The sequence below is a fragment of the Misgurnus anguillicaudatus genome, chromosome 2 (genome assembly GCF_027580225.2).
Source record: "Misgurnus anguillicaudatus chromosome 2, ASM2758022v2, whole genome shotgun sequence".
Lineage (NCBI taxonomy): Eukaryota > Metazoa > Chordata > Actinopteri > Cypriniformes > Cobitidae > Misgurnus > Misgurnus anguillicaudatus.
Genome location: NC_073338.2, coordinates 44668385 through 44694905, shown reverse-complemented (window position 1 = coordinate 44694905; position 26521 = coordinate 44668385). Strand labels below are relative to the sequence as shown.

Below are 26521 nucleotides of genomic sequence, written 5' to 3'. Positions count from 1 at the left end.
CCTAAAGGATTATCATAGCTTCCAAATAAAGACGCTTGCCAGTAATTCAGAGACACCTGTCACAGAGGATCACAATTAGCACAGTTCCTGTACCCACAACACCTCACACTGTCAATCACAGGTCAAATATGATCCAAATAAAAAAGTCCCCTGTGTTTTTCACAGATGCTTCCTGTTGACGGAGATGTTTATCTCTGTTGAAAAGGGGATACCTTTTATGTGCGACATTCAAATTTGGCTGCACCTGGAACAGAATACTTTGGCCTGGTTTCTTAAGTCTTAGCTAAAGCCAGGTTCAGGCCTTAGTTAAATTAAGATGTTTTAAGCATTTTTTATAAACATTTCCTGTTCTTTCTGTGTTTTTGAAGCTTTGATTTTGATTACAGTGCGCAATATAACATGTGTTCATGTTTCACATGTAAAAAACGTGGTATTAAATTATTTTTTACTGTCCTCAAAACGGTCTGATGTCTTCCTTAATCTATGAATTCCTTCAGAAATACGTATCGAGTTCTGATTGTGTAGATTGTTTAGTGCGTTGTGATTTGATAGCAGCTTAGCTTGCCGTTAGCTTAGCTAGCGACTGCCGTATTCCTGTGAGCGGAGTTTAGTAAAAAACTGTTTTAGTGATGTCATTAAAGCAGGAAGTAGAGGACTGTAGTCCAAACCGGCCATTTGCTGTAGGCTTTGAAAGGCGAATTCTGTTAAAAAATATATATATATATCGCCTGGCAGTGAACTTTGAGCTTTATCATTTACAGGTATTATTTATGCTATTATAGCAACATTACACACCAACTAGGGTTTAAAAAATGGTATCAGAAAGTACGTGACCTTTAAAAGTGGTGTGTGTAAATTTTAGCGGCATGTAGTGATGAGATCGCAAATTGCAACCAACAGCTCACCCCTCAATTTCGAAACGCATATGGTAGTCGCCACAGGACAAACATGTCGTCGTCTGAGACAACGTAGGGCCAAAACCATAGATATACATAAAGGCTAGATGTCTCGTCTGCCCTGCTGGTAAATAGAGGTCGACGTCCGCACCTGGCGGCCATCTTGTCACAGTCAGCTCGCTCACTCGTAACATTGTGTTTTAATAGTGTATGTACTTTTTATATAACCAATAATAACACATTTGTACACGTTTTTAACATTTGGTTTGTTATAAACGTCACCGATGTACCATGACACTGCATACTTATGAATAATGTTCATGAAACATGTTCAAGCATTCAGAATTGTAGCCACATTAATAACGTTTGTAAGAAACCAAACCATTTGTAAATCTGTCAAGATTTTAGTGAAATAAGAATATTTGTGTACGTGCAGATCACTCTCCTTACATCAGGTACCACAGAGCCTGCCGGAAAGCTTGCCTGTGACAAGATGGCCGCCAGTGATGGGGTTAGAGACTCCGCCGTAAGACATTTAGCCTTTATTATGTATATCTATGACCGAAAAGCTCTCTGTAGAACAGTTTGTCCATTTAGGGCTACTGTAGAAACATGACGGCAGCTTCCATGTAAGGAGACAGGCGGTGTATGTAGTTAAAAACGGCTCATTTTAAGATAATAAAAACAATACAGTTCACTATGTAAGGTCTTTATACACCACTGATTATATAGTTATGTATATTATATTGCATCTCTGTCAGAGATCCTCCTAAAAGTTACACATTGCACCTTTAGGACAAAACAATGGTTCTGGCATATTTTAAGATCTGTACTTATATCTGTACTTAAGTTATTTTCAGTTGAGAAAGTAGTAGCCTTGTTTGTAAAACCGAGGATAGTGTTTATACTCTATAGTAAATGGAAACATGTACTCTAGTATATTCTGAATGAAAGAAAATATTCAGATGCATGTGATTTGTTTAAATTAACACATCGGTAGCCCTGTCGGTGAAATCCAGGCTAAAGTCTTACAATCTAAATATGATAGGAGCATCAAAGTTTGATTTCATTTTAATTTCAATCTTACCCAGTCAAAAGTAAAAATAGATGCACATGAAGACAACATTAATTTAAATATTGTTATAATAATTCAATATCATTTGATCTTTTTTTATAAAGATTTACATTATATAAAAATACACATTCTTGACTCAAATAAATACAACAAACACCAAATACTGTATATAATATGTACAGATTGCAGGTCACACTGGAGGATCAACCTCTGTTCCTGCATAATAAGTTACGTCAGGGTGGACATAGTCCTAGATTGCGGTGACCAACTGTGACCTTTCATTCAGAAAAGTGTCAGCTGTTCTGCACGACTCATTCTGAGAGGCAGAGCTGTTGAAAAGTGATCCCTCTGTGATGTCACAACAGAGTCTGTGATGTAGCAATGTCTTACAGCATCCAGACAGTGGTCAAGTATCAAGTGTTTTTATGTTTTGAGAACATCAACGGCTACGGCAATGATACGTGGCATGCTGCGATAGAACGCCTCTGTCTCCAGACCCACCAAGCTGTAGAAGGTCAAAGGTCGCCCTCCAATAGTGGCCTTGATCCGTGACTGGTATAAACCATGGTCATTCTTAGAGCTCAGATCAACCAGCACCTGACATAATACACACAATGAGATACACACTAAATAAAAAACTTAATGAGAGTAACAAACGTTTCAGGTTATTACTTGTGACACACACACACCTCTTGGAAGATCATGTTTAGGTTGTTAGGGGGAACAGCCAGGATCCAGCTGTACATCTGTTTGGCAGTGCTGACCAGCTGAGCAGATTCAGTTACTCCTGAGCAAACTAGACATTTAAAAGAACAAACCCTTAACAAACACACTCTTTAACACAATAAATATTAAGAACATTTATTTGAAAACAATCCTTAAAGTAATGACACTGGGGGTGGAAGGGAAGTGTGCAGGGTCCAAAGGTGAAAGAATACAATTTGTTTAGTTATTTGAGGACAAAATTCATCTGAAAAATTATACCTTTGTTATTTGCTCCTCGTATCCGTCTCTTGTGCAAGTCTCTCCTCTTCCTCTGAAAGTGCTCTGAAATAACATCAGAAGGAGATCCTATCAGTATATGGTTTTACATCAGAAGACATTTATTAATTTACCAGAATGTAATAAATTACAAAACTATTTTGTTTAGCTTATAAAAGAAAGTCATATACATCTGGGATGGCATGCGGATGAGAAAATTTTACTTTTGGGTGAACTTTTCCTTTAATATCATGAAATACTTAACATTATTGGTTATACCACGGGTCTGAGAATGCTGTATTCTGATTGGTTGAGAAGTGTTCCGTGAGTATGCATTATTTTTTGATAACTGGACACCTAACTTGTCAAATTTCTTAAGTAAGGAATAATTGATGACGGGCCATTGAATTATAAGAAAATAATGCACACCCAAGGTGGTAATGCGGCACAACGCAAGCAGAGTTTTTTCAAATATTTTCAAATAATTCAAAGGAGTCAATTATTTCGCTTATACCACGGTTACCAGAAACATTGCTCTGGTGCCTATTTTAAACTAGGTTTAAAAAAAATTTCTCTCTCAAAATTTTGAAACTCTCTCTCAAAATTTTTATTTCTCTTTTGAAAATGTATATTTTTTACATATTTTTTACATTTTACAGACTGTTGAAACAGAGACAGCCTGACAGGGGAGTTTTAAAGCAACCCAGGATGGAGCAGTTTTTAGAAAATAAAATTTCCAAAAGAAAATTTGAAAGAGAAAAAAATTGAAAGAGAAAAAAAAAGTAAAGAGAAAAAATCTTAGGAACTTGAGCATTTTTTCTTCCTCGTTGCGTTCAAGGCTTACGTAAAACACTGTTTATTTAAACGATAGAAACTCAAATAATTTTCACAGCCTTACTTTTGAAAAGTGACAGTTGCAGCTGGGGATTCTGGGTAGGGACAGAATTTTTTTTAAGAAGTGATTCAGTAGAGTCCAGGGTTCTGAGTTCTAGCGGTTGGAGAGAGGGTTTCACAGATCTGGATGCTGTATCCATGTTATCCCGAGGGGATGCCATCATAAAAGGACTTCCGGTGACACTTCCCGTTTCGCTTGATTGTAAAGCTTTAACTATAAAAGCGGTGCTATCCTGTTGTGGTTTTCTAGTGGTAGGAATGGTAAAATTCCTCTGAAACAGCTGATATTCCAAGTCTGGTATGACAGGAATGCGCATTGAATCCAGTTTGGAGCGCAGGGCAGCAATGGAGGAGCGGAGTGCTCTGTCTAGCCGATGAACAGGTGATTTTTCAGTGTCTTCATGCTAAAAATTTCATTAAAAGACAAAAATGTAAAAACATTCAAACACATTTAGGGGTAACAAGTCTGTGTAAGAACTATATAGTGAGTTAGAATGTTGCTTTATCAAAAGCAAAACATTATATGTATTTAAGAAAATGTACCGGTATGAAGAGTAGCTCTTCTTCAGATAGCTGATCTGAGTTTTGCTGTTCCTTCTGTTGATCCAGATCTTCAGCAATGTCTCTGAGGTATCTTTCCCAGTCATCCACCAGAGGGCCCACTCGCTCAAATAGTGCTGGCAATCCTACCTGCTCTTTGAGAATAACAGAATAAAATAACAATCTGGAGGATAATATAAACAGATCCTAAACAACTAACAATGAATAACAACTCGTGTTTTAAGTTTGTTTATACAAACACTTCTTCCCATACTGCCTTTATCCCCCCATCTTGTACCTTGACTGGCTATGAAAGTCGAGCGTGGGATAGTTTAATGGCTGTACCTGTTTCAAGCGCATCTCTGCGTTTTCGTGTCATATGAGCAGAGCTGTAGACGTTTTCCACCAGCTGAGGAAGAGTCTGTGTGAAGAAGGTCAGGTCGACATTATCTCTTATATAGTCATCAGCTCTCTGAAGCAAGTCCAACAAAGTCTGCAGGAAGGAATGCAACTCTACAGACAGAAAAAAAAGGTGATCAGGATATTTTTTAATGATGGAAAGCATCAAGTGTCTATAAATCTGTTACTAGGTTTAAAAGAAACGGTAACACTTTATTATAATGTTCATTAATTAACATTAGTTAACTACATTAGTTAACATGAACTAATGATGAACTGCACTTGTGCAGCATTTATTAATCTTTATTAATGTTAATTTCAACAATTACTAATACTTTATTAAAATTTGGTTAACGTTAGTTAATGCACCGTGAACTAACATGAACAAACAATGAACAGCTTTATTTCTATTAATTAACATTAACAAAGATTAATAAATACTGTAACAAATGTATTGCTCATGGTTTGTTCATGTTAGTTAATACATTAACTAATGTTAAATCATGAACATTATAATAAAGTGTTACCAAAGAAACAATATCATCACGTCTGTACTGCATCTTTGTCACTTTTCGCAGAGTTTTTGCAGTTTTGATTGCATGTGTGCAAACATGAGCCCAGCTAACTGAGCGTTCCTTGAAAATTCCCAACATTCCCAAAAACTTTCTGTCAACATAAAAAGTGAAGTTTTTTTTGAGGTTTTAAGACTGATTCTTGGTTGTCTGAGCGTGATACATTCTACTATTTCAAACGTTATGACAATGTCAAAACTATGTAGTTTCTTTACCTTTAAATAATGTCTCTAAAATTATTTCAGTGATAGAACAACTTTTAACTGGACAAATTGCACTGTTGCTGCAACCTGAGCAGCCTCCTAGCTGCTACAAGCACACTCTGAAAGTGGCGGTGGAGGGTAGGAAACACAGCTCCGCCCCTCCCCCTGCCTGCAGAAGAGTGTCTGATACCAGGCACTGTTGCGCTTTTCAGCCACATGGGGGAGCTGTAAGTCATTTTTACATGGAAACTACATAGTGTTGCTTTAAAGGGGTCATAGCGTGAAAATCTGAAAGTGCTATAATTGGGTCCCAATGCTTCTATCAGCTTAGAAAACGTGATAAAGAACAAGCCAGTAAGTTTGTTTTGGTAAACTATTCTCTGCAAGCATATGAAAAATTTGGTCATTCAGATTTCACCTGTTTTGTGACATAGGTAGCAAATCTAATTATATTAATACTGCCCCTTAATCTGCACTATCCAACCACTGCCATTTAGTGCAGAGAGAAAAAAGAGAAAAAAAATAGACAGCACAATTGAGTTTCTATTTCAAACCACCATCACTGTGAGCATTATTGTGATTAGTGTTTGTTTTAGTTGGACTTGTGACCCTTGACATTTTACTTGCTAGTTTTTCCTTGGTTGCATTAACTTTGTGTGTATAATACACAATTGTTATTGTAATGTAAAGTTGTGTAAATAATATTGGTTAAGATCATCATCTATTGATTTACCCACTCATCAACGTTACTTTTCTATCAAAAATGAGATCCAGCACTTTCACAGCAGTTTGTCATTAAGGTTGTTCAGAAACTTTGGACAAAAATTAACCACTGTGTATTTGGAGTCCGAGTATGAATCTCAAACAACATTTCACACTTTTTATTTTATAAAGAATCTGTTTAAAATGCCTGGACAACTTACGGCACTTCTTAAATCGGCTTTGGCATTTGTCCTGAGCGAGTCGCTGACAGTCAGATGGATCAAGGGTTGAAGGGCAGTTAAGTGTGTAGAAGTGGCAGAGGGTGGCAAACTCTGACATCTGTTGCTCCTCAGACAGGTCAGTTGTCTTAAGCAGCTCAGGACATGTGGGCTCCCGACTCCCAAAGGATTCTGGGATATATAGAATAGAATTCCAAAAAGTGTGTATGGAAATCTTTTCACTGGTGGTTTAAGGATGGTTTAAATACAGTACTCAGTGGTAGAGATCTTTCCTTCATTAGTTTGCAAGATTTTATGTAACATACTGTAAGTACTCACTCTCTATCTCCGTTGTGACCCAGTCAGAAAAGGCAGTGACCCGTGTGTACACACCAGGTTTTCCTTTCTCCCCACACCCATCACCCCAAGAGGTGATTCCCAAGAGCTGAAAACGTCCTGATAAACTGTCCTGGAAGATCAGCGGTCCTCCTGAATCACCCTATACACATGCAAAGTAATTGGTATAGGTGAGATGTTCTAATCCATGTGTGGTGGTTGCAAAAAGGTGCTCACATTTGAATGAGATGTTAGAGATGTTGGTGAGATGTTTGCAAACATGTGTTGTGGTAAAACTTAAGATGAGATCTTCCTAAATCAGATGAGATGGAGGTATGACATTTAAAAAGCAGATGAGGTGTTAGAAATCAGGTGTGATGCTTACAAAGCAAATGAGATTTACTAAGTGAGAGTTATAATACAGGTCTGCAGATACCTGACATGAGTCTATGCCTCCAGACAGGTACCCAGCGCAAAACATGGTGTTAGTGAGAAGGTCCTTCCCAAGTGCATTGCGACAGGTGGTCTGAGACAGCAGAGGCACCTTTGCCTCCATCACCACATCTGCAGAGGGACCATCTATACACACAAAAAAATGAAAAAACTAAAGACGGCACTCAAAGCAAATTAGGAGCTATTTTTAAAACTTTTCAAGATATATGTACTGCCTTACCCTCATACAGCGAGCCCCAGCCAGCTACCAGACATGATGTACCAATTGGTGGGTCGAGGTGAGAGGGCAAACAGACAGGTTTGACCCGTTCAGACAGAATAACTGGAGAACTGAGCTCAACAAGAGCAATGTCGTTATTAAACGTCTTTGGGTTAAACTACAATGAGAAAGAAGGGACATTTAATAACAACCAAGTTATTTAATTGCAATATTGTAGTTTCATGCACATAACTGTGTGATCTATTTACCTTTGGATGAGTGATGATACAATTGACCTTCAAGGTCTGCTCATCAAGGTCGGTTTTCGTGAGGTCAAACTCCCCTACCACAGCCGTCCAGTAGCTCTCACTGCGGCTTCTATTTGGAGAAGTTATATTTACATTTCTAATCAATGCAAATTAATTACAAATCACTGCTATGACACAAGGGATATTTTGTTTGTGCTCTTACCCAGCGAAGCAGTGGGCAGCAGTGAGGACCCAAGAGCTGTCCACCAGCACACCTCCACACATCAGAGCCCCATTCAACCGCAGGTTCACCAGCCACGGCCAGCTGCCCAGAGGGGCAGGAGACCCTCCAATGATACGAGAGCGAGGCTGTGTTAGGTTTTGCATGACGGACAGACGCTGGCCACAAACAGCTGCATAAGGACAAAGGTTTTACATCACAAACATAAAATTAGATAAGTGTGCAGCCAATAAAAAATAGTTTACCCATAAAGTAGATCCTGGTTTATTTTAGTCTAAGTACTCCTGAAGCTCAAATGGTAGAGCATTACATTAGCAGTGGGTCATGGGTTTGATTCCCAGGCAACACATACTGATACAAATATACCTTCAACAACATACAGTACATGCTACATGTGACATGTTTGAGGGTGAACTATTCCTTGTTTATATGTGTGTGTGGGTCTTTACCCTGTGTTGTGGTCTGTGTGGCCGGCTCCAGGTTCTGCATGGTGTTAAGGAGACTGCATTGCAGGACACGAGCGCTACAGCTTTCGCCCATGACTCTGATGCATGAGTCTTTGTTCAGTTGTGCAGGTGTACAGCGGCGCTTGTAAAAACCACAGGCTTGACTCAACATCCAGCTCCTCTCACCTTCATCTGCATCCTGCTGAGCACGGAGGATCATCTCACAGCTCGGCTCTGACTGTGCAGCTTGCGAAGATGCTATCAAATTACCATCACTATCATTACTACAGTCTATTTTTTCAGAGTCCTGAATGTTAAAAAAATGTTTGTTCATGTTTACCACAGGGGCCTTTTCGCTGTCCACAGTCCTGAAACAGACAGGGCACACACCCTCTGCAGCCCGCCTCAGCCTTGCTGCCCTCCAATACGGCTGAATCTACAGCAGACAGGGCGCGGGACAGAGCTGCCTCCATCACTACAGTTCCTCTATCAGATAGCGCTATAAAAAAGGAGATGGGGGTTTGCACAAACAAAAACTGAGAAATTTGCAAATTTGTGAGTACTGAGAATTGTGGTTGTTTTCTTGTAGCTCAATGCATTAAGCACAGAAAATAGCACCACCTGAAAACTGTGAAGTGTAAAGCAAAAAGTTCAGGCATACCTTTAAGAGTGCTCTGTGGCATCCTGTAGATCTCCCTCACTGGTGGTGGTGCTCCACCGCACCATCCAATCACCATCAACAGTAAGAGTAACTCCAAACCCATGATTCCACTTCACCTGTCCACAGGTAAGCCTTCCAAGCAAAAAATAATTTTGTATTGTTGACTCGTTCTCCTCCTGCCAATGCACTGTGCCTCCTTTCGCAAAGAGTACACGGAAGGGGTGTGCATGCAGCACGAGTGTTTCCCACCTCTTGACTGGCTTAGCTTTCTTTCACCATCCCTCTCTGAGTATCTGTTTGTGACAGAAGCTATGGGAGCAGTCCTGTAGATATATACAAGACCACTGCACCTCTCTTTCAAGGGGTGGGAGTCCAGGGCCGATGCACTGCCAGCTGAATTCATTAAGACGATGAGAGCAAATGGAGAGGATCTTGCCAAAGCTGGAATCAGGTTAGTTTTTTGGTGAGAGAGAAATAGAATAGAAGGGAGGGGAAAGATGGAGATGGGTAGGGGGCGGGACATTTGAATTCATTAACGTTGGAGGGATGGGGTGAGGGAGAGAGGAAGACAGAGGGATCTCTGAATGAGAGCATTGTGCTCCCCCCTGAGAGTTCAAAGCGAGCGAATGTGACGATCACAGGCATGCCGACCTCCTTGATCACTTTCACGGTTTTATGTGCTCCATTAAAATACTGTCAGTTCAAATCATTGCATCTTTCTCAGCCTATACTCATTGCATAAATACAGTACATACAACGTTAAAAAAACAACAGCTTGTAGAAAAATTTGTTTTGCAATAATTTGTTGGTTACAGATTTAAGAACAACGCAAATATGTTAGTAATATTTACATTTTTTATGTTTATTGTTTAATGTTCAATATTAGGCTTTAAAAATAGTTAAAGGGCATGGATACATTTTTGAGTTCACATGCTAATCTTTGCTTGCATAACAGCAAGACTTACTGGTTTATTTTGTATGCACAAGTTTAACTGTGCAACTTTAAGCAAATACTTCAGAAGTCGTCATGGCACAGTTAGTGTTGTCTAAGTCCTTTAAAACCTGAAAGCATTGGGGAATTAGAAAATTGTGATATTCTAGTTTTGCTTTACTCTAAAAAATATATATTTAAAAATGCATTTTATCATCCTGTGTAGAGTAAAGCTTTATGACAAGCAAACCAGGATGATAACACCAGCATATCCATTGACTGAGAGTGTGATACGTTGACAAATGTAAATGGGCAATAACTGATTCCTAAAAGTCCACAAAAAAATGTGTTTCTCAAGAGTACAAAGTAAAATCTCAAGAAAGAAAGATTCAATCAAGAGTCAAGGGCTTAACTAAAGCAAACATTGATCACCACAATGGTGGTTTGATGAAATTTCAATATATTTTCAATATGAATGGAGGGGGCAAATGTGATATTGATTCAATGGGATTAACAACCATTTTTAACATTATTTCAGTGGTTGCTTGATATCTGGGGCATCTCTCAACAACATTTGAAAGATTTGAAAGAGTATAGAGATAATAAACAATAAGTTAATAATGCATGATATTATTGCTTGTTGATTCTTAAAAAAACTCTTATGAATTCAAATTTGACATTATCGCATCAATTTACTTAATGACTGTGACCTTATTTTTTAACTGATTGGATCGCTTGTCTTCAGTTGAGTTGCTTGTTTAATAAGGTAGGTCAGACATAATGACATCACACTGTCTTTACTGAATAGCTCAACAAAGCATAACATAAAGGACTAACAGAATAGCAGAGAAGTATGTTACTTCATCAAAGCTAATGAACAATCATTTTATGCTGTCACATGGTATCAGATTGGTAGTATCTCTTTGATGTGGCCACATGACTTTGTGATGAAGTGTGGAGAGACTAGTGAGTCTGTCTAAAGACAAAGTAGGAACACTTTGTAATGTACATGTGCTGAGTCTGCAGTCAGACACAAATGGGAGTCATCTTTGATCCAACTGATCATACGCAGAGCTGCGGACAGCTTTAAAAAGTCCTACACTCGACACACTGTATAGATGTGTATGTGAGAGGCAGAAAGGGTGGCTGAAATTTCTAAGACAATGACAATAATAAAATACAGTGACATTTATGAAGGAACGAGAGAGAAGAAAGGAATCCGGGAGGAATCAGAGTGATTATTATCCTAAACTTTGCAAATAAAGTTTAAAAAACTAAAAGGGAATGGATCAAAAGACAAAAAGTATCAAACAAAATCATGGACTAAAAGATTAAGGGTCTCTCTATCGCACATTCACCTCCTCTTTTGGCACACAGAATAAAACCAGGAGCCGAAAGCATGTTCCAGGCGTTCATTGCAGTCCATGCACAATGGTTCTGCCATCCAACTGCCAACAGAAGTACAGAGGGATGGCATGGAAAAACAAACAGGCGGCTGGTCTTCATTTATGTTTTGCCCAAATCCCTCCCTTCGCCCTGCTGTTCTCTTTGATGTTTCCTGATTAATCAGCCCTCCGCTTCCACCCGTCTTTCTTGTTTTGTGGTGCTTTACCACTCGCCTCCACAGTGGGATGCTGATCACACTATAAGAGCTGAAGGACTTGGGAGACAGTTTACCACTACAGTAAACGTAATATTAACTTTATTCGTTGGTAAAAATGGTGTAAACAGAAATTGTGTCTTCAGTAAGAGAATGAGAAAAGCTTCCAAAAACTTTTATGTGTTCTTCTTGGTCAAGCCCTGAAACAGAAGAAACTCCCAGATCCCACAGTTGTTTTATTTGATAATCACATCCCTATACATTCATACATCATATCAAAATGTTTTCACACCTGTGTGTTCACTTGCTCTATTCAGTCTTTGTAAGTTTCTGTACTGACATCTAGTGGACATGTTTATTATCGCTGACACACCTGTTTGCACACGTTTCATAAACAAAAGCAGGAAATTCTTGAATTCAAACAAACTGAAACTAAACTGTCAGACTGTTGTACATCTCAATTTCTGTCTACGTGTAGTGAAATGGCAGAAGCTAATGTTAATTTGTCTCAGGATCAGTTCATCTGTTCAGTATGTCTGGATCTACTGAAGGATCCAGTGACCATTCCCTGTGGACACAGTTACTGTATGAGCTGTATTACAGACGGTTGGGATCAAGATGATCAGAAGAGAGACAGCTGCCCTCAATGCAGACAGACCTTCACTACAAGACTGTTTGATGTACCTTTTCTCTTTTTTCTCTTCTTGTTTATCTTTTCTTTAGTAATTCTGTTTATTAGCAGCAGGTGTTTATTATTAATGGTCAGTCATCACTTCATTCATCTCATTAACTTCTTCAACACCCATATTTGGCTTAGTCTACATTGGCTTCAGTTTCTACACAAGGTTAATGTGGGCTAAGACAGATGGGGCCAGGATGGAACTGGCACGCAAACCCACTTGTGGCAACTGAGAAATGTTGGCTGGGAAGTAAGGTACACTGATTCTGATTTATCATTATTCCCACTTTCAACAGAAAGAACTGAAGGAGACGCAGAGAAAATACCATCAGGGAATCCAGGAGAGTCAGAAGAAGCTTCAGAAGCTGAGAGATGCTGTGGAGACTCATGAGGTGAGTTTTGATCAGAACAACAACTGCTGTCTGCTGTTTCAGATCTGTTTCAGACTCAGTTAAGACTCTCATCCAATCAGTCAGTGAGGAGTTCAGTGCTGGATAACTTTCACTGAAGTTCACTGTGTGTAACAGACTGTGTGATGTACCAGTAAGAGCTGAATGAATGCTGCTGATTCTAATGCTCCTCTCTCTGTGTGTCCTAACAGCGCTCTGCACAGACAGCAGTGGACGACACTGAGAGGATCTTTACTCAACTGATCCAAGCCATTGAGAGAAGACGATCTGAGGTGACACAGCTGATCAGAGATCAGGAAAAGACTGCAGTGAGTGAAGCTGAAGGACTCTTGAAGCGACTGGAGCAGGAGATTGATGATCTGATGAAGAGAGACGCTGAGCTGGAGCAGCTTTCACACACAGATGATCACATCCATTTCCTCCAGGTAACAGAGATCTGAAAAACACAACAGTGATCTTTAGGAAGTTTTACTGAGATTATATTTTCTATGAAATGTTTCAGTGTCATCAGTTTATGTTTGTGTTGTTTGTCTTTGTGTTTGTGTAGAGTTTTCAGTCTCTCTCTGTTCCTCCTGGATGTACAGACTCACTCAGCATCACTGTCAGCTCTCTCATCTCTTTTGATGATGTAGGAAAATCTGTGTCTCATCTGAGAGAGAAACTGGAGGATTTGTGCAAAGAAGAGATAGAAAGGATTATTGATAGAGGTAAAACGCATGTTTCTCTTGTAGAAATGCAAAGAATATCTCTCTCTGAATTAAAATTATTCTTTTTCTAAATAGTTATTCCTGAACCTGAGACCAGGGAGCAGTTCCTAAAATGTGAGTCTCAACAAATAACAAATAAACATACACATAAATTAAATATCATTTTAAGATGCAAATATAAAAAATATGTGTAAATTTATATTTCTTTATTTAAATATTTATATATTTTTAAAACCCTCTATAATGATAGTCAATCACACTGGATGTGAAAAATACATCTTCGCAGTGAAACAACTATGAGATGAAATGAAAATCAGATGGATTCATATTCAATTAGTGAGAAATAATGGACAACAGGCCGTTAAATTGTTTAAAAATAATGCACACTCAAGGTTGTAACCCAGATAGCAACCAACCATTGAAACTATGTTAATATTGTTGATTTGCCAATGTTAATCACCTTAAATCAATACCATGTTTGCAGCCTTCATTAATATTGAAAAAATATTGGTTTCAACAAAACAGCATTATGGTGATTAGTGTTTGTTTTGGTTGGGCCCCGTGACTCTTTTACAAGGAAATTTCCGTAGAATTCCGTAGAAAATGCAGCTGGGTTGCCGGTAACTTACCGTAGATTTAAATTTATGTTTTATACTGGCAACATTTTGTTCAAAGTTAAATGAACATTAAACATTTACAAGTCTTTGTCTTTACAGAGTAAAACTAAAAAAACAGCATCAAGCAAAACATTCTGGGAAACAAAATCTGAAGCAAAAAACAGAAAAAGGTTGATGATGATTTCTGGTTCATGCTTTGCATGAGGCTGTTATTGTATAGTTTTATTCTGTAAAGATAAAGACTTGTTAATATTTAAAATTTATTTAACTTTGAACAAACTCTTGCCAGTAAATAACATAAATGTAAATCTACGGTAAATTACCGGCAACCCAGCTGCAATAACATTGTAATTTCTACAGAATTTTTTTACAGTGTAGATATAAGATATAACGTGATCAGTACACTGTAAAAAAAATGCAGCACAAAATTAAAACAACTTGGTTTTGCAAGTCAGTTCAACTTAATATATAATTGAAGTTTTATTTTAATTCAAATTAAAATTTCCTGTTTTACATACAGATTTTTTTTATTTGTCTCACAGATTATCATCATTTCACTGCAGATCCAAACACAACTCACCAATGTCTCCGTCTGTCTGAGGGGAATAGAGTGATTAATAAGACTGGTACAGACCAGCCGTATCCTGATAATCCAGACAGATTTGACTTTTGGGATCAGGTGTTGTGTAATGAGAGTGTAAGTGGACGCTGTTACTGGGAGGTTGAGTGGAGTGGTGAGGTGAATATATCAGTGTCATATAAGAGCATCAGCAGGAAGGGATGGGGTGCTGAGTTAGGGTGTAACGATCAGTCCTGGAGTTTGTCTTGCTCTGAGTCCAGTTGTTCATTCTGGCACAATGACATTGAGACTAAACTCCCTGTAGTGTCCAGATCTTCTAGAATAGGAGTGTATGTGAATCACAGTGCACGATCTCTGTCCTTCTACAGCGTCTCTGACACAATGACCCTCATCCACAGAGTCAACACCTCATTCACTAAACCTCTCTATCCTGGGTTTTACGTTTCTGGATCAGTGAAACTGTGTGATCTAACAATTTAGACATCATACAAATAATACTGTCATATCAGAACTTGATGAATTAACAAGCATGAAATGTTACAGATATTATTTAACCAAAACAAGCCTTCTAATGCCCGCTTGCAGCGTTTGTCTTAACGTGTTTTCCACTGTTAAATCATGGCAGTATATTCATAGACTTTCACTAGCATTACAGGGTCACTGTCTGGAATAAAAGAGGTGTCACATATAAGCTGCACTTCTTATTTATGGATTCGGGTGTAAAAATACAGAACACTGTTTACAACATTATAGTTAGCAGAATTCATTCACATGAGCAAATCAGTTCTTTAACATGAGTTACTAATATATGCGCTTTCATTTCATTTACCTAGGAATGCATTTAAATAGTTTATTATTTAAGTGTCACTTTTTACACTCTGTAGAATGTAATAACTTACCCTGATGATGTTTTGTATTTGTTTGTATGACACACTCTCTGTGTATGTGCTTTAACTTTTTTTAAATGTTGGCATTGAATTATAATGCAGTTGTTTATTAATTGTGCATCTGTCTGTTCTATCATCTGTGTTATAGAGGTTTTCTGCATATTTTAAGCTTTGAAGAAAACTATATTAGTTGTTTATTTGTCTTTAGTTGTCTTTACTATTTTAAACAGTATTTGTTTACAGAATTTTCCTGGCAATCACCGCACAGTTTTTTCACAGGTCACATGATTGAAAACTATCAAATGATCGCATAATAATAATGACATGATTGACATGAGGTACAGATAAGCGATTATGCTGTGTTTCAGACAACTCTGATATTTATGACCTCAAACCCGAGAATAAATTGTCTAGAACGACACTTAAATTCGGACAATTGATGGCACGTTGAACCCCCCGACCATACCGAGATGCATCATTAGACTCCCAAGATTCTTCCACTGAAATTACAGCAAGCTAAATTATGTCACAATGTAAAAACATTAACTTTATAGTATTTTTACAGCACAAAATGACATGAACAACGTCTCTTATGTAAGTTTGATTAATAAATTAAAATAATGTACATCGTTTTGGCAGTCTTTAATGTGCTGTGACGCGTGATTGACTGGAAAACATTGAGGTCAAAGGTAGAACATAACATCCGAAATCTGAGTTGTCTGGAACGAATTATTAAAATCTGATTCTCGCTGTCAGCTTGGGTCATGGTTGCTAAGCAACGGAAGATGCCAAAGGAGCGCACCTCCCAAGCACTTGGTAAGTGGGAGGACGACTACACCCGTGTTTAACACAGACATGACATGTCAATGGTAAAATCATTTATCAAAAGATATGGAAGTTAATAAATATCATTCTGGGGGCTGCATTATGTTATTTTTTTGACAGTAGATATGGGCGGCAGAGAGGGGTAGGAGGTTTATTATTATATAATTGACACACCTATTTGTGCATGTTGAGACACTGACACTGACACACCTAGAAAATCTTAGTTTTAGTTTCCCTGAACCTATCAGGTTGTCGTTTTTATCTTTTTGTCTTTGTGTACATACAGTGACATGGCAGAAGCCAGTATTTCATGGACACAGGACAAGTTCATTTGTCCAATCTGTCTGGATCTACTGAAGGATCCAGTGACCATTCCCTGTGGACACAGTTACTGTATGAGCTGTATTACAGATTACTGGGATCAGGATGATCAGAAGAGAGTCTACAGCTGCCCTCAGTGCAGACAGACCTTCACTCCAAGACCTGTTTTAGGTAAAAACATCATGCTGGCTGAAGTGGTGGAGAAACTGAAGAAGACAAAACTACAAGCTGCTCGTCCTGATCACTGTTATGCTGAACCTGGAGATGTGAAGTGTGACGTCTGTACTGAGAGAAAACACAAAGCTGTCAAGTCCTGTCTGGTGTGTCTGAACTCTTACTGTCAAACTCATTTGGAACGTCATGAAGAACTTCACTCAGGAAGGAGACACAAAGTGACAGACGCCACTGGACGACTTCAGCAGATGATCTGCCCTCAACATGAGAAACTTTTAGAGATTTACTGTAAAACTGATCAGCTCTGTATATGTTATTTGTGTATGGTGGGGAAGCACAAAAATCACAACACTATATCAACTGAAGAGGAGAGGACAGAGAAACAGGTAGGAGATGAAAGCACTGAATGTGTTCATGTGATCGGTTCTACTCTATAATAAAGCTACACAATTGAAAAGCCTTATAACTTTTGATAAAACACATATTCACATTAAAATAATACAGTTTTTCTGATTTATTAATTTTCCACATTTAACAGAAACAACTAAAGGAGACACAGAGAAAATACCAGCAGAGAATCCAGGAGAGGCAGAAGAAGCTTCAGGAGCTGAGAGATGCTGTGGAGACTCATAAGGTGAGTTTTGATCATAAGAACTGATCACACACAAAGTTAATGCAACCAGGAAACAATTAGCAAAGCAAAATGTTAAGGGTCAAGAGGCCGACTAAAACAAACACGGATCACCATAATGGTAACTTTAAATTAAACAAAACATCAACATCTCAGTATAATAAGTGAATTGTGTTTTCCACAGCAATATTTTACTGAACATTCAGAAATAAGATTTTATAACAGTTTTAAAATAATAAAATGCAATGTTTCTTTATCATTTACACAACATGCAAAAAAGTAAATATAAAAAACAGTTGTTTTAAACATTGTGAAAACATTAAAACATGACATTGTCCTACCATTTGAAGATAGAATGTAACATTTCTCTAACCTTCAGACGACAAACCAAGAAGTGTTCTTAAAACATGTAAAAAAAAAACTGGACACTTTTTATGTTGGCACAAAGTTTTTAGGAACGTTGGAGACTTTCAAGGAACTTAATCTCTGTTAGCTGGGTCAGTGCTGCACTGTAAAAATTGTTTTTAGAATTTGTAAAAAAAAACCTTAGCATTATCCAAGTATGTTTTACAAACAAATATTATCTTCTACTTCAAAATGTCACGTTTATTTCAATGACTTACTTGCAGTCTCTTTTTTTTATTTGTGCTCAAATACATTCGTAAATTTAAATGGAATTGCTCAAGTAATATTAACTTTGTGTTTTGTCATTAAAATCAATTGGAAAAAAACAACAAACGCAAGTAATAGATACTTACTAAGCCAGATAATAGATGCGCATGCCCAGCTAACAGAGAAAAAATCTAAGAACGTTCCATGAAAGTTCCCAGTGTTCCCCAAAACATTCTGCCAACATAAAAAGTGTCCAGTTTTCAAGAATGTTTCTGGGTTGTCTGAATATTAGAGGAATATTGCATTCTACCATTTTAAAACGTTATGACAATGTTTTAATGTTCACACAATGTTTAAAACAACTGTTTTCTATATTTACTTTTTTGCCTATGTCAATTATAGAGAAACGTTGCATTTTATTATTTTAAAACTGTTATAAAACATTATTTCTGAATGTTCTGTAAAAATATTGCTGTAGAAAAAACACAATTCACTTATTAGGTTTAGATGTTGTGTTTAATTTAAAGTCACTGTTCAGTGTGATCAGTGTTTGTTTTTGTCGGACTATTTACCCTTGAGATTTTGTTTGCTAGATTTAATCTGGTTGCATTAACTTTGTGTGTAAAAAAATTGTAATGGTAAAGTTAATAATGCAATTTTGTGGTGGTTGGTACATAATTTTAAAGATCATATCTAATGTATTGATTTACTCAAAATGAGATCCAGCACTCTTACAGCAATTTGTCATTAAGGGCTTTTAAGAACTATGGACAAAAATTAACTGGTGTGCTTTTGGGATGCACAGACATCAAGAATCAGAGTATGAATCTCAACGATGGTGACAATTAAATGAAGAACTTCATGGTGCAAAGCATATAATGTGATGTACCAGTAAGAGCTGAGTGAATGCTGCTGATTCTAATGCTCCTCTCTCTGTGTGTCCTAACAGCGCTCTGCACAGACAGCAGTGGACGACACTGAGAGGATCTTTACTCAACTGATCCGATCCATTGAGAGAAGACGATCTGAGGTGACACAGCTGATCAGAGATCAGGAAAAGACTGCAGTGAGTCGAGCTGAAGGACTCTTGAAGCGACTGGAGCAGGAGATTGATGATCTGAGGAGGAGAGACGCTGAGCTGGAGCAGCTTTTACACACAGATGATCACATTCATTTCCTCCAGGTAACAGAGATCTGAAAAACACAACAGTGATCTTTAGGAAGTAAAGGAGATTTTAAAATGTTATATTAATTTGTGTATTAAGTGTCATCCGTTTATGTTTGTGTTGTTTGTCTTTGTGTTTGTGTAGAGTTTTCAGTCTCTCTCTGTTATTCCTGGATCTACAGACTCACTCAGCATCACTGTCAGTTTTTTTAGCCATTTTGATGATGTGGGAAAATATGTGTCTCATCTGAGAGAGAAACTGGATGATTTGTGCAAAGACGAGATAGAAAAGATATTTGACAGAGGTAAAGAACATGTTTCTTTTGTAGAAATGCTAGAATATCCCCTCTAAATCTGAATATTTTTTTTCAAATATAGTTACTCCTGAACCCGAGACCAGGGAGCAGTTCCTAAAATGTGAGTCTCAACAAACAACAAATAAACATACTACATATACAGATTTTTATTTCATTTTAAGATGCTAATAAAAATGTGTATAATTATTCATTTTAAAATATATATAATTTTAAAACCAGTTTTGTAAGTGATTAAAGGAGAAGTAGCCTGAAAATCTGACTTTTTCCATGTTTAAGTGCTAAAATTGGGTCCCCAGGGCTTCTACACTCTAAAAATGGCTGGGTTATTTTTTAACCCAAAATGCTGGGTTGAGTCTGTTGGGTTGTTTTGCTGGGTTATTTTTTTACATTTTAAACACTTTTTGGGTAGTTTCAGTTTTCTAGGTGTTGGGTTAAAACTGCTGGGTTATTATGTTGGGTTTTTTGAAGAGGCTCATGTGATTCGCGCCCTTGATGTTTGAATGTGCTCAGCAACGGTCGTCATGGAAGGACAGAGTCACTGAAGCAGTTGTTTCAAGGTAAGTTTATATGTTTTTGTGAACATTTCATGAATATAAACAAGATTATAACATTTTGCGAGACAGCAACGTGTTAATTTATACAGACTAAGACGACGGGTGTAATAATTTGGAGGAATGACGACTGTTACCTCAGATCGCCATTTACACAAAATGACTCGAATAATCATTCTAAGATGTTTGATATGGCATATTAATAAAATTAATAAAAACGGTGTTACAAAATCCCCATCACACGGTTGATTACGTTAACTCATGACAATTTCTGTAACTTAAGCCTTTAACAAAGCGAGTCAAAACCGGTACCGAGTCGACCTCCGCAACCCCACTTCGGCTTCTTATGTCACACACGCGCACAGTTTTCCCTTTCCCAGCTTAACAAGCGAAAGCAACGCTGTTAAATTAAATTTAGCGACAAACGAGTTGCTTTCTTGTCATTCGATATGTAAAGACAGACCGCGAGGCGCGAGCACATGTTAACCGGCGGCGGCGGAGGATCACGGAGGCTCGGCTCGAGCCGGCGTCTACTCTGTCACTGAGGCAGGGACGACAAGCAGCACATTCATTTCACAGTCGGTACGGCAGGTAACGCGTCGATAAATGAAAACGAAACAGCGTTTCAAAGAACCGGTGTCTTGTATGTATATTGCTTGTTCCTCTCTTTTAAAATAAAAACAATAATTTAAGTGATTGGACATGAACTTGAAAATATAAACGTATTTGTCACCAAGACGGAGGCTGCGTGGAAGTGACTATCGGTTAACAAACATGTATATGTGTTATAATGAAATTAGATGTGTTATTGAGTCGTATCGTATTTAGTTACTATTTTATATTCATTTCATAATATTTTTGGGTTGTCTTCTGTGATTTCAAATTTATATTGACCAACCCTCTGATCTGTGGCTGATACTGTATCAGAGATGTTATGTTTTTTGCAGAGATTAGATGTGATGTTGTTTTCCCATTCTTTTTTTAGAGTGTGCAGAGTTTTAACGTCCATCCATTGATGATGCTAGCAAGACCTTCATACAACTTCAGCCAGTAAGTATAACATTTAATAATTCCTATTTAAAATGTATTGGGAATGTCTTAATTATTTGCTACATTTTAGTTCTGCAGCACTTTATTTATATTCAGATCATCCTATTTGTCAGTCTGTGTGGTTTGCAGCCTTTGTTGTTGGCACAACAGTTAAAGGAGTGTAACACCAAAGTCTTATGCAAACCGACGACAGGCCATTGCATTTTTGGAAAAAAAATCTCACACGTGGTGGTAATGCAGCCAGGGATGCAAAAGAAACCTTATAATTTTTATAAAATGTATAATTTACTTGGCCCACATGGTTTTCTGAATACTTAAATCTGATAATTCAGTTCAGACCACTCAAAGTTTTTTCCTCTTTTGTAGATTGCAACAAATGTGGTGGAATTTCTCTCTGGACAGAATCCTCGAAACCCTTTCCTTTCGTCCTGGCCATGGGAAACATGCAGCAGATCTCTCAATCTTTTTTCTCAATCAGTCTCTCTGAATACGGAAGTGACTTAAACTGCAATTCGGCCAAGATGGCGATGGCACGCACCGCCTACTTTAAGCTTCAAAAATGCTCTTCACAAACCAATGGGTGACGTCACAGACACTACTTGCATATTTTTTACAGTCTCTGGTTTAAAGGCATTTTAAGTGCTTGAAAATAAATACCCCAGGCAATGTGCTTCTATGGGAATTCCTGTAGTCTGTCATTTTTTAAATGGATGAATTCTCTCCTGTTCGAATCCTTTGTACATCTTTGTTCGCGACGAGTAACTTTAATAAATGAAGTATTTTTAGTCAAATACATTCCATTCTGTGAAACTTAAAACATTTGTTCTGTAAAAAAACTTTACACATCTATGAATGATGTTACTTTTAAATTTAACAATTACATTGTTTCTTTTCTTACACTGCTGTAGTTTTGTTTATGTACATTTCAGTATTTCATTTATATACTGTAAAATGACAAATTCTGTCTTAAATTCAAACAAATTGATTCAACCTGTTACATTGTTACTTCATAATTTATGATATTTTATAAATATATTTATACTTGGGTCAGTAAGCAGTCCTTTAAATGATTTTGCAACTTACAACTGTAAAAATGTAAGAGTTTGTAGTTATTTTGCAGTCAAATAAACATTAATTTGCTGTTAACAATGGTCTTGATTTACAATAAAGCACATGATAAAAATAACCCAGCAAGAATAACCCAAAACCCAGAATATTAATCCTATAAATTGTTAAAATGACTACATGTTGGGTTTTCTCAACAACCCAACCTGCTGGGTTAAAATGTGTTACCCAACGTGCTGGGTTACTTTAACCCAGCATGTGTTCTGTCCAATATTTACCCAGCGCTGGGTTGCCAATTGGGTTGTTTTTAACCCAACCATTTTTAGAGTGTATCAACCTAGAAAATGTGAAAAAGAACAACCAGTAACTTTGTTTTTGTAAACCATTTTCTGCAAGCCTGTGAACAATTAGGTTATTCAGATTTCGCCTCTGTTGTGATGTAGAAAGTGAGTCTTATTACAATAATACTGGCCTTAATTCTTTCCCCGCAAGCGTTTTTTAAAAGTTGTCATCTAGCAACCATTTTTCATGATTTTCACAAAGGTTAATGCCTTCCAGAATTTTTTTAATATATAAACATACAATATATCAAATGAAAGAACAGAGCCTCTGCTTTCAAAAAAAAATTCAGCCTAACTTCATTATTTCTCTTTTTATCACCTCTCAAATATGGGTAGGTTTTTAAAAAAATGCCAAATTTTAAGCAAAAAGCTGAGATAATTCAATTTTTGTGAAAAACTTCTGATAGAGATCAGATTCAGAGCAATCCATACACAGACATATACAGCTGTTTGCCGCGAAACTTTCGGGTTTTATAAGTTGCGGAAGAATCCGCCACCTGGTGGATAATAAAGGTATTATGGATTGCAGGAAATACTCGTCATTGGCAGGGAAGCATTTTCTCTTAATTTATTTCTCTTAATCTCTTAACTTTCATTAAAAGATTTTTTACAAATTCATTATGTAATTCTCTTCATTTGCGATTAAAACAAAGGAAACACGAGCCACACGCCACAAAAGATTTAACTTTGTGAAAGTCAAGAGTCTTGTGTCAACTAAACCAAACACTGATCACAATTATGGTGGTTTGTTGAAATTACTCATATTTTGTCCTTTTATAAAAAGAACACCTGCTTTGTGTAATCATTTGTAAGTCACTTCGGATAAAAGTAAAACCTTGATAATCGGTAACACTGGATGTGAAGAACAAACAGAAATAAATAACTTATGGTTACAGGAACATAATTATGAGATGAAATAGAAACTATAAGATGGACTAATATTCAATTATAGCAATGAATGTACTGCTCATACATTCACAAACATATTTTTACACACAGGATTATGATGAATATAACAAACAGATCAGATTATTTCTCTAAATGATCTGCGTTAACTTCTTAATTGCCAATAAAGGCTAAAACAATTGAAGTTTCCTTTAAATTATCAAAATTTAATTTTTAACAGATTTTTTTATTTGTCTCTATCAGATTATCATCAATTCACTGCAGATCCAAATACAGCAAATGAACATCTCCGTCTGTCTGAGAGGAACAGAGTGATTATTTACAATGACACAGTCCAGCCATACATGTATCTTGATCATCCAGACAGGTTTGATGGTTATCCTCAGGTGTTGTGTAGTGAGAGTGTGAGTGGACGCTGTTACTGGGAGGTTGAGTGGAGTGGTGAGGTGTATATATCAGTGTCATATAAGAGCATCAGCAGAAAGGGAGGAGGTTATGATTGTGTATTTGGACGTAATGATCAGTCCTGGAGATTGTACTGCTCTCACTTCAGTTATTCATTTTGGCACAATAACAAACAAACTAAACTCCCTGTAGTGTCCAGATCATCTAGAATAGGAGTGTATGTGGATCACAGTGCAGGATCTCTGTCCTTCTACAGCGTCTCTGACACAATGACCCTCATCCACAGAGTCAACACCACATTCACTCAACCTCTCTATCCTGGGTTTTATTTTCATTATGGATCAGTGAAACTGTGTTATCTAACAATTGTTACTCAATAATGAATTTACAACCATGAATTAAGTGTCTAATACTGACAATGTCAATAAAATGAAGCACAGTCATGTATCTAAGTAAAAAACTTCTCACTGCATCTAACAATGATTGTAAAGACAGGACTAATGAGCATAACAGCACATACAGCATCTCACTGTGTATAAGGATTGCTTTACATTCAGTGACCCACTGTGTACATTTATTGTGCAAATGTTTATTATAAAATCACAGGGACTGATATTTTAAATATTAAATACTACAGCAAGTATTCTAGTACAATATCAATATGAATACAGTTTTTCTTGCAGAACTTTATTACTTTGTTGGATTTTGTTTCTTTTCTTTTTATTGATGGTTAAGCTGAGTCTCTTCTTCAGCAGATTCGGGTGAATGTAACAGCTTGGTAAACACACATGTGGATGTATCGAGATGATGCTGTCACATAGTGTATGTATTTATTTTCTCATTGACACTTGCATGGCAAAATCCCCAGTGTTAAATTAACACTGCTTTGTGTATATATAATCCACACCCAGGGTGTTAGAAAAATTGTGTATTGAATCAGTGTTGAAATTAATAAGATAATGAAGTGATGATTGAGTTATTAGCAAACACCTGCTGGGTCATTCTGTGTCAAATTAACTAAATTGTGGAAATTTTCCTGTCTCGAAATGTTGATTTTGATTACTCTTTACCTGGAGAAAGACAGAAAGTAATACTAAAATGATGAAGAAAGTCAAAATATTAAATGCAATAGATGACAAAAATCTGGCAACAATTTAGTTATCTTAATTATGTCTTTTTGTGTGTTATATTTAAACAGTAGAGGTGCTATCAATATAATGACCATGGCTTTGATTCAAATAAAATTCTTGAACTGAAGATGTTTACTGTAACTCAGTGTTAGAAAGCAATACTTGAAAAAAGTACAAGTATTGCACTAGAAAAAGACTAGAAGTGAAAGTTGTCTTTTAAAATATTACTCAAGTAAAAGTCTTAAAGTATCTGATATATACTGTACTTAAGTATCAAAAGTAATTTTCTGATATTTAATGTACTTAAGTATTTGAAGTAAAAGTAAAAAGTTTTTTTTTTAAGCAAGCGGTTAGAACTTTGATTGTGAACTTTATTGTGGCTTTCTTATAGTAAAGCATATTCAGGGTTCCCATTATCTTCTTAATCTCAAACATCAAATGAAAATCTGTCTTTTCCAGGACTTTTCAGGCACAATTCTCTTAAGTTCAAAGAGCAAACAGCATATTTTTAGAGCTGACATCAAATAAAAAAGCAGAAATTTCACTTTTGTATGAACTTCAGGTAAAAATGAAAAATAAATAACTTATTTCAAAACATGAGCATATTTTTGAAAAAAGTGGAGTATCCCTTTAAGTTTGCTGCTCTACTAAGAAAAAAATGCCAACTCGTTGTGTGGCAATGAAAGCACTGTGACTTTGATCAACAATGCAAGCATACATTCACAATGTATAACATTAGTACAAAATTATCCTATAGCCACTGAGTTTTGAGTTAATTAACATAAAAGGAAATCTCAAGTTTGACAAAACGTATGATGCTTTTGAAGACGTGAATACAGTCCTTAACACTTTCTTTATAACCTGCCACTGATTAACATAGCAGTTTTTAAAAAATATTTCTCAATCTTACATTAGCCTACCAGAGGGAATATTCGGACGGCAGTTATTATAGACGTGATGTAATCATAAGTCAAATAGACACTTACCAGAAAATGTATCACATTAAATCTCCAGTTTGTGTTTGTAATGGGTTCATTTGAAGTCACCATTATAGTGATTAATGTTTCATTTAGTTAGGCATTTGTCCCTTGACTGTCACTGCACTAACTGTCCTCTTTTAGCAATTGCAACAGTGTCTTATTAAGTCTTCCAGTGTCTTATTTACTTCCATAATATTATTTGTCCTACTATGGAAGTGAATGGGGTCCACAAACGGTTTGGTTACAAACATTTCTCAAAATATCTTACTTTCTGTTTATCAGAACAAAGAAATTTAAATGGGTTTGTAACAACAAGAGAGAGTAAATGATGACAGAATAAATTTTTTTGGGTGAACTATCCCTTTAAAAGACTAAAGCAACTTTTATAAACGTTTATTAAATATTACCTATAGTCAGTGTCAGACTGTCAGGCATATTCAATGGAGGCATTTACCTAAAGCAGCTCTAATACATGGCTGTCATCTTCATGCTTTAATTGTCTTTTGTTCACAGTCAGCTATCCATTCTAGTAAAATCACAGAATCGAAATATTAGTTAAAGGTCACCTAATAA

The 26521-nt window shown here is 36.8% G+C and overlaps 3 protein-coding genes and 1 long non-coding RNA gene across 4 annotated transcripts; 3 read left to right on the top strand and 1 right to left on the bottom strand.

The window, feature by feature from the left end:
• Positions 1 to 1644: 1644 nt before the first annotated feature.
• On the bottom strand, positions 1645 to 9806 carry prss56 (serine protease 56). Its single transcript, XM_073856386.1, has 15 exons — positions 9065 to 9806; positions 8744 to 8902; positions 8407 to 8661; positions 7940 to 8129; positions 7738 to 7846; positions 7490 to 7646; positions 7253 to 7395; positions 6820 to 6979; positions 6484 to 6672; positions 4732 to 4899; positions 4390 to 4541; positions 3851 to 4250; positions 2956 to 3018; positions 2661 to 2767; positions 1645 to 2568 (listed from the first exon to the last, which is right to left on the bottom strand). The coding sequence occupies exons 1-15, from the start codon at positions 9165 to 9167 to the stop codon at positions 2395 to 2397; spliced, it is 2529 nt and encodes an 842-aa protein (XP_073712487.1). The 5' UTR covers positions 9168 to 9806; the 3' UTR covers positions 1645 to 2394.
• LOC129443021 (uncharacterized) lies at positions 9475 to 15593 on the top strand. Its single transcript, XM_073858339.1, has 6 exons — positions 9475 to 9515; positions 12074 to 12180; positions 12530 to 12666; positions 12876 to 13109; positions 13232 to 13505; positions 14551 to 15593. The coding sequence occupies exons 1-5, from the start codon at positions 9475 to 9477 to the stop codon at positions 13460 to 13462; spliced, it is 750 nt and encodes a 249-aa protein (XP_073714440.1). The 3' UTR covers positions 13463 to 13505; positions 14551 to 15593.
• Positions 15594 to 16541: 948 nt separating this feature from the next.
• Positions 16542 to 25090, top strand: LOC129443033 (tripartite motif-containing protein 16-like). Its single transcript, XM_073856378.1, has 6 exons — positions 16542 to 17181; positions 17334 to 17429; positions 18988 to 19221; positions 19349 to 19508; positions 19582 to 19620; positions 23677 to 25090. Exons 1-6 carry the CDS (start codon positions 16591 to 16593, stop codon positions 24216 to 24218), a joined length of 1662 nt encoding a protein of 553 aa, XP_073712479.1. The 5' UTR covers positions 16542 to 16590; the 3' UTR covers positions 24219 to 25090.
• On the top strand, positions 19666 to 22513 carry LOC141350622 (uncharacterized). The gene is made up of 3 exons (XR_012358748.1): positions 19666 to 20077; positions 21057 to 21121; positions 21488 to 22513. It is a non-coding gene; the product is annotated as an uncharacterized lncRNA (long non-coding RNA).
• Positions 25091 to 26521: the final 1431 nt, after the last annotated feature.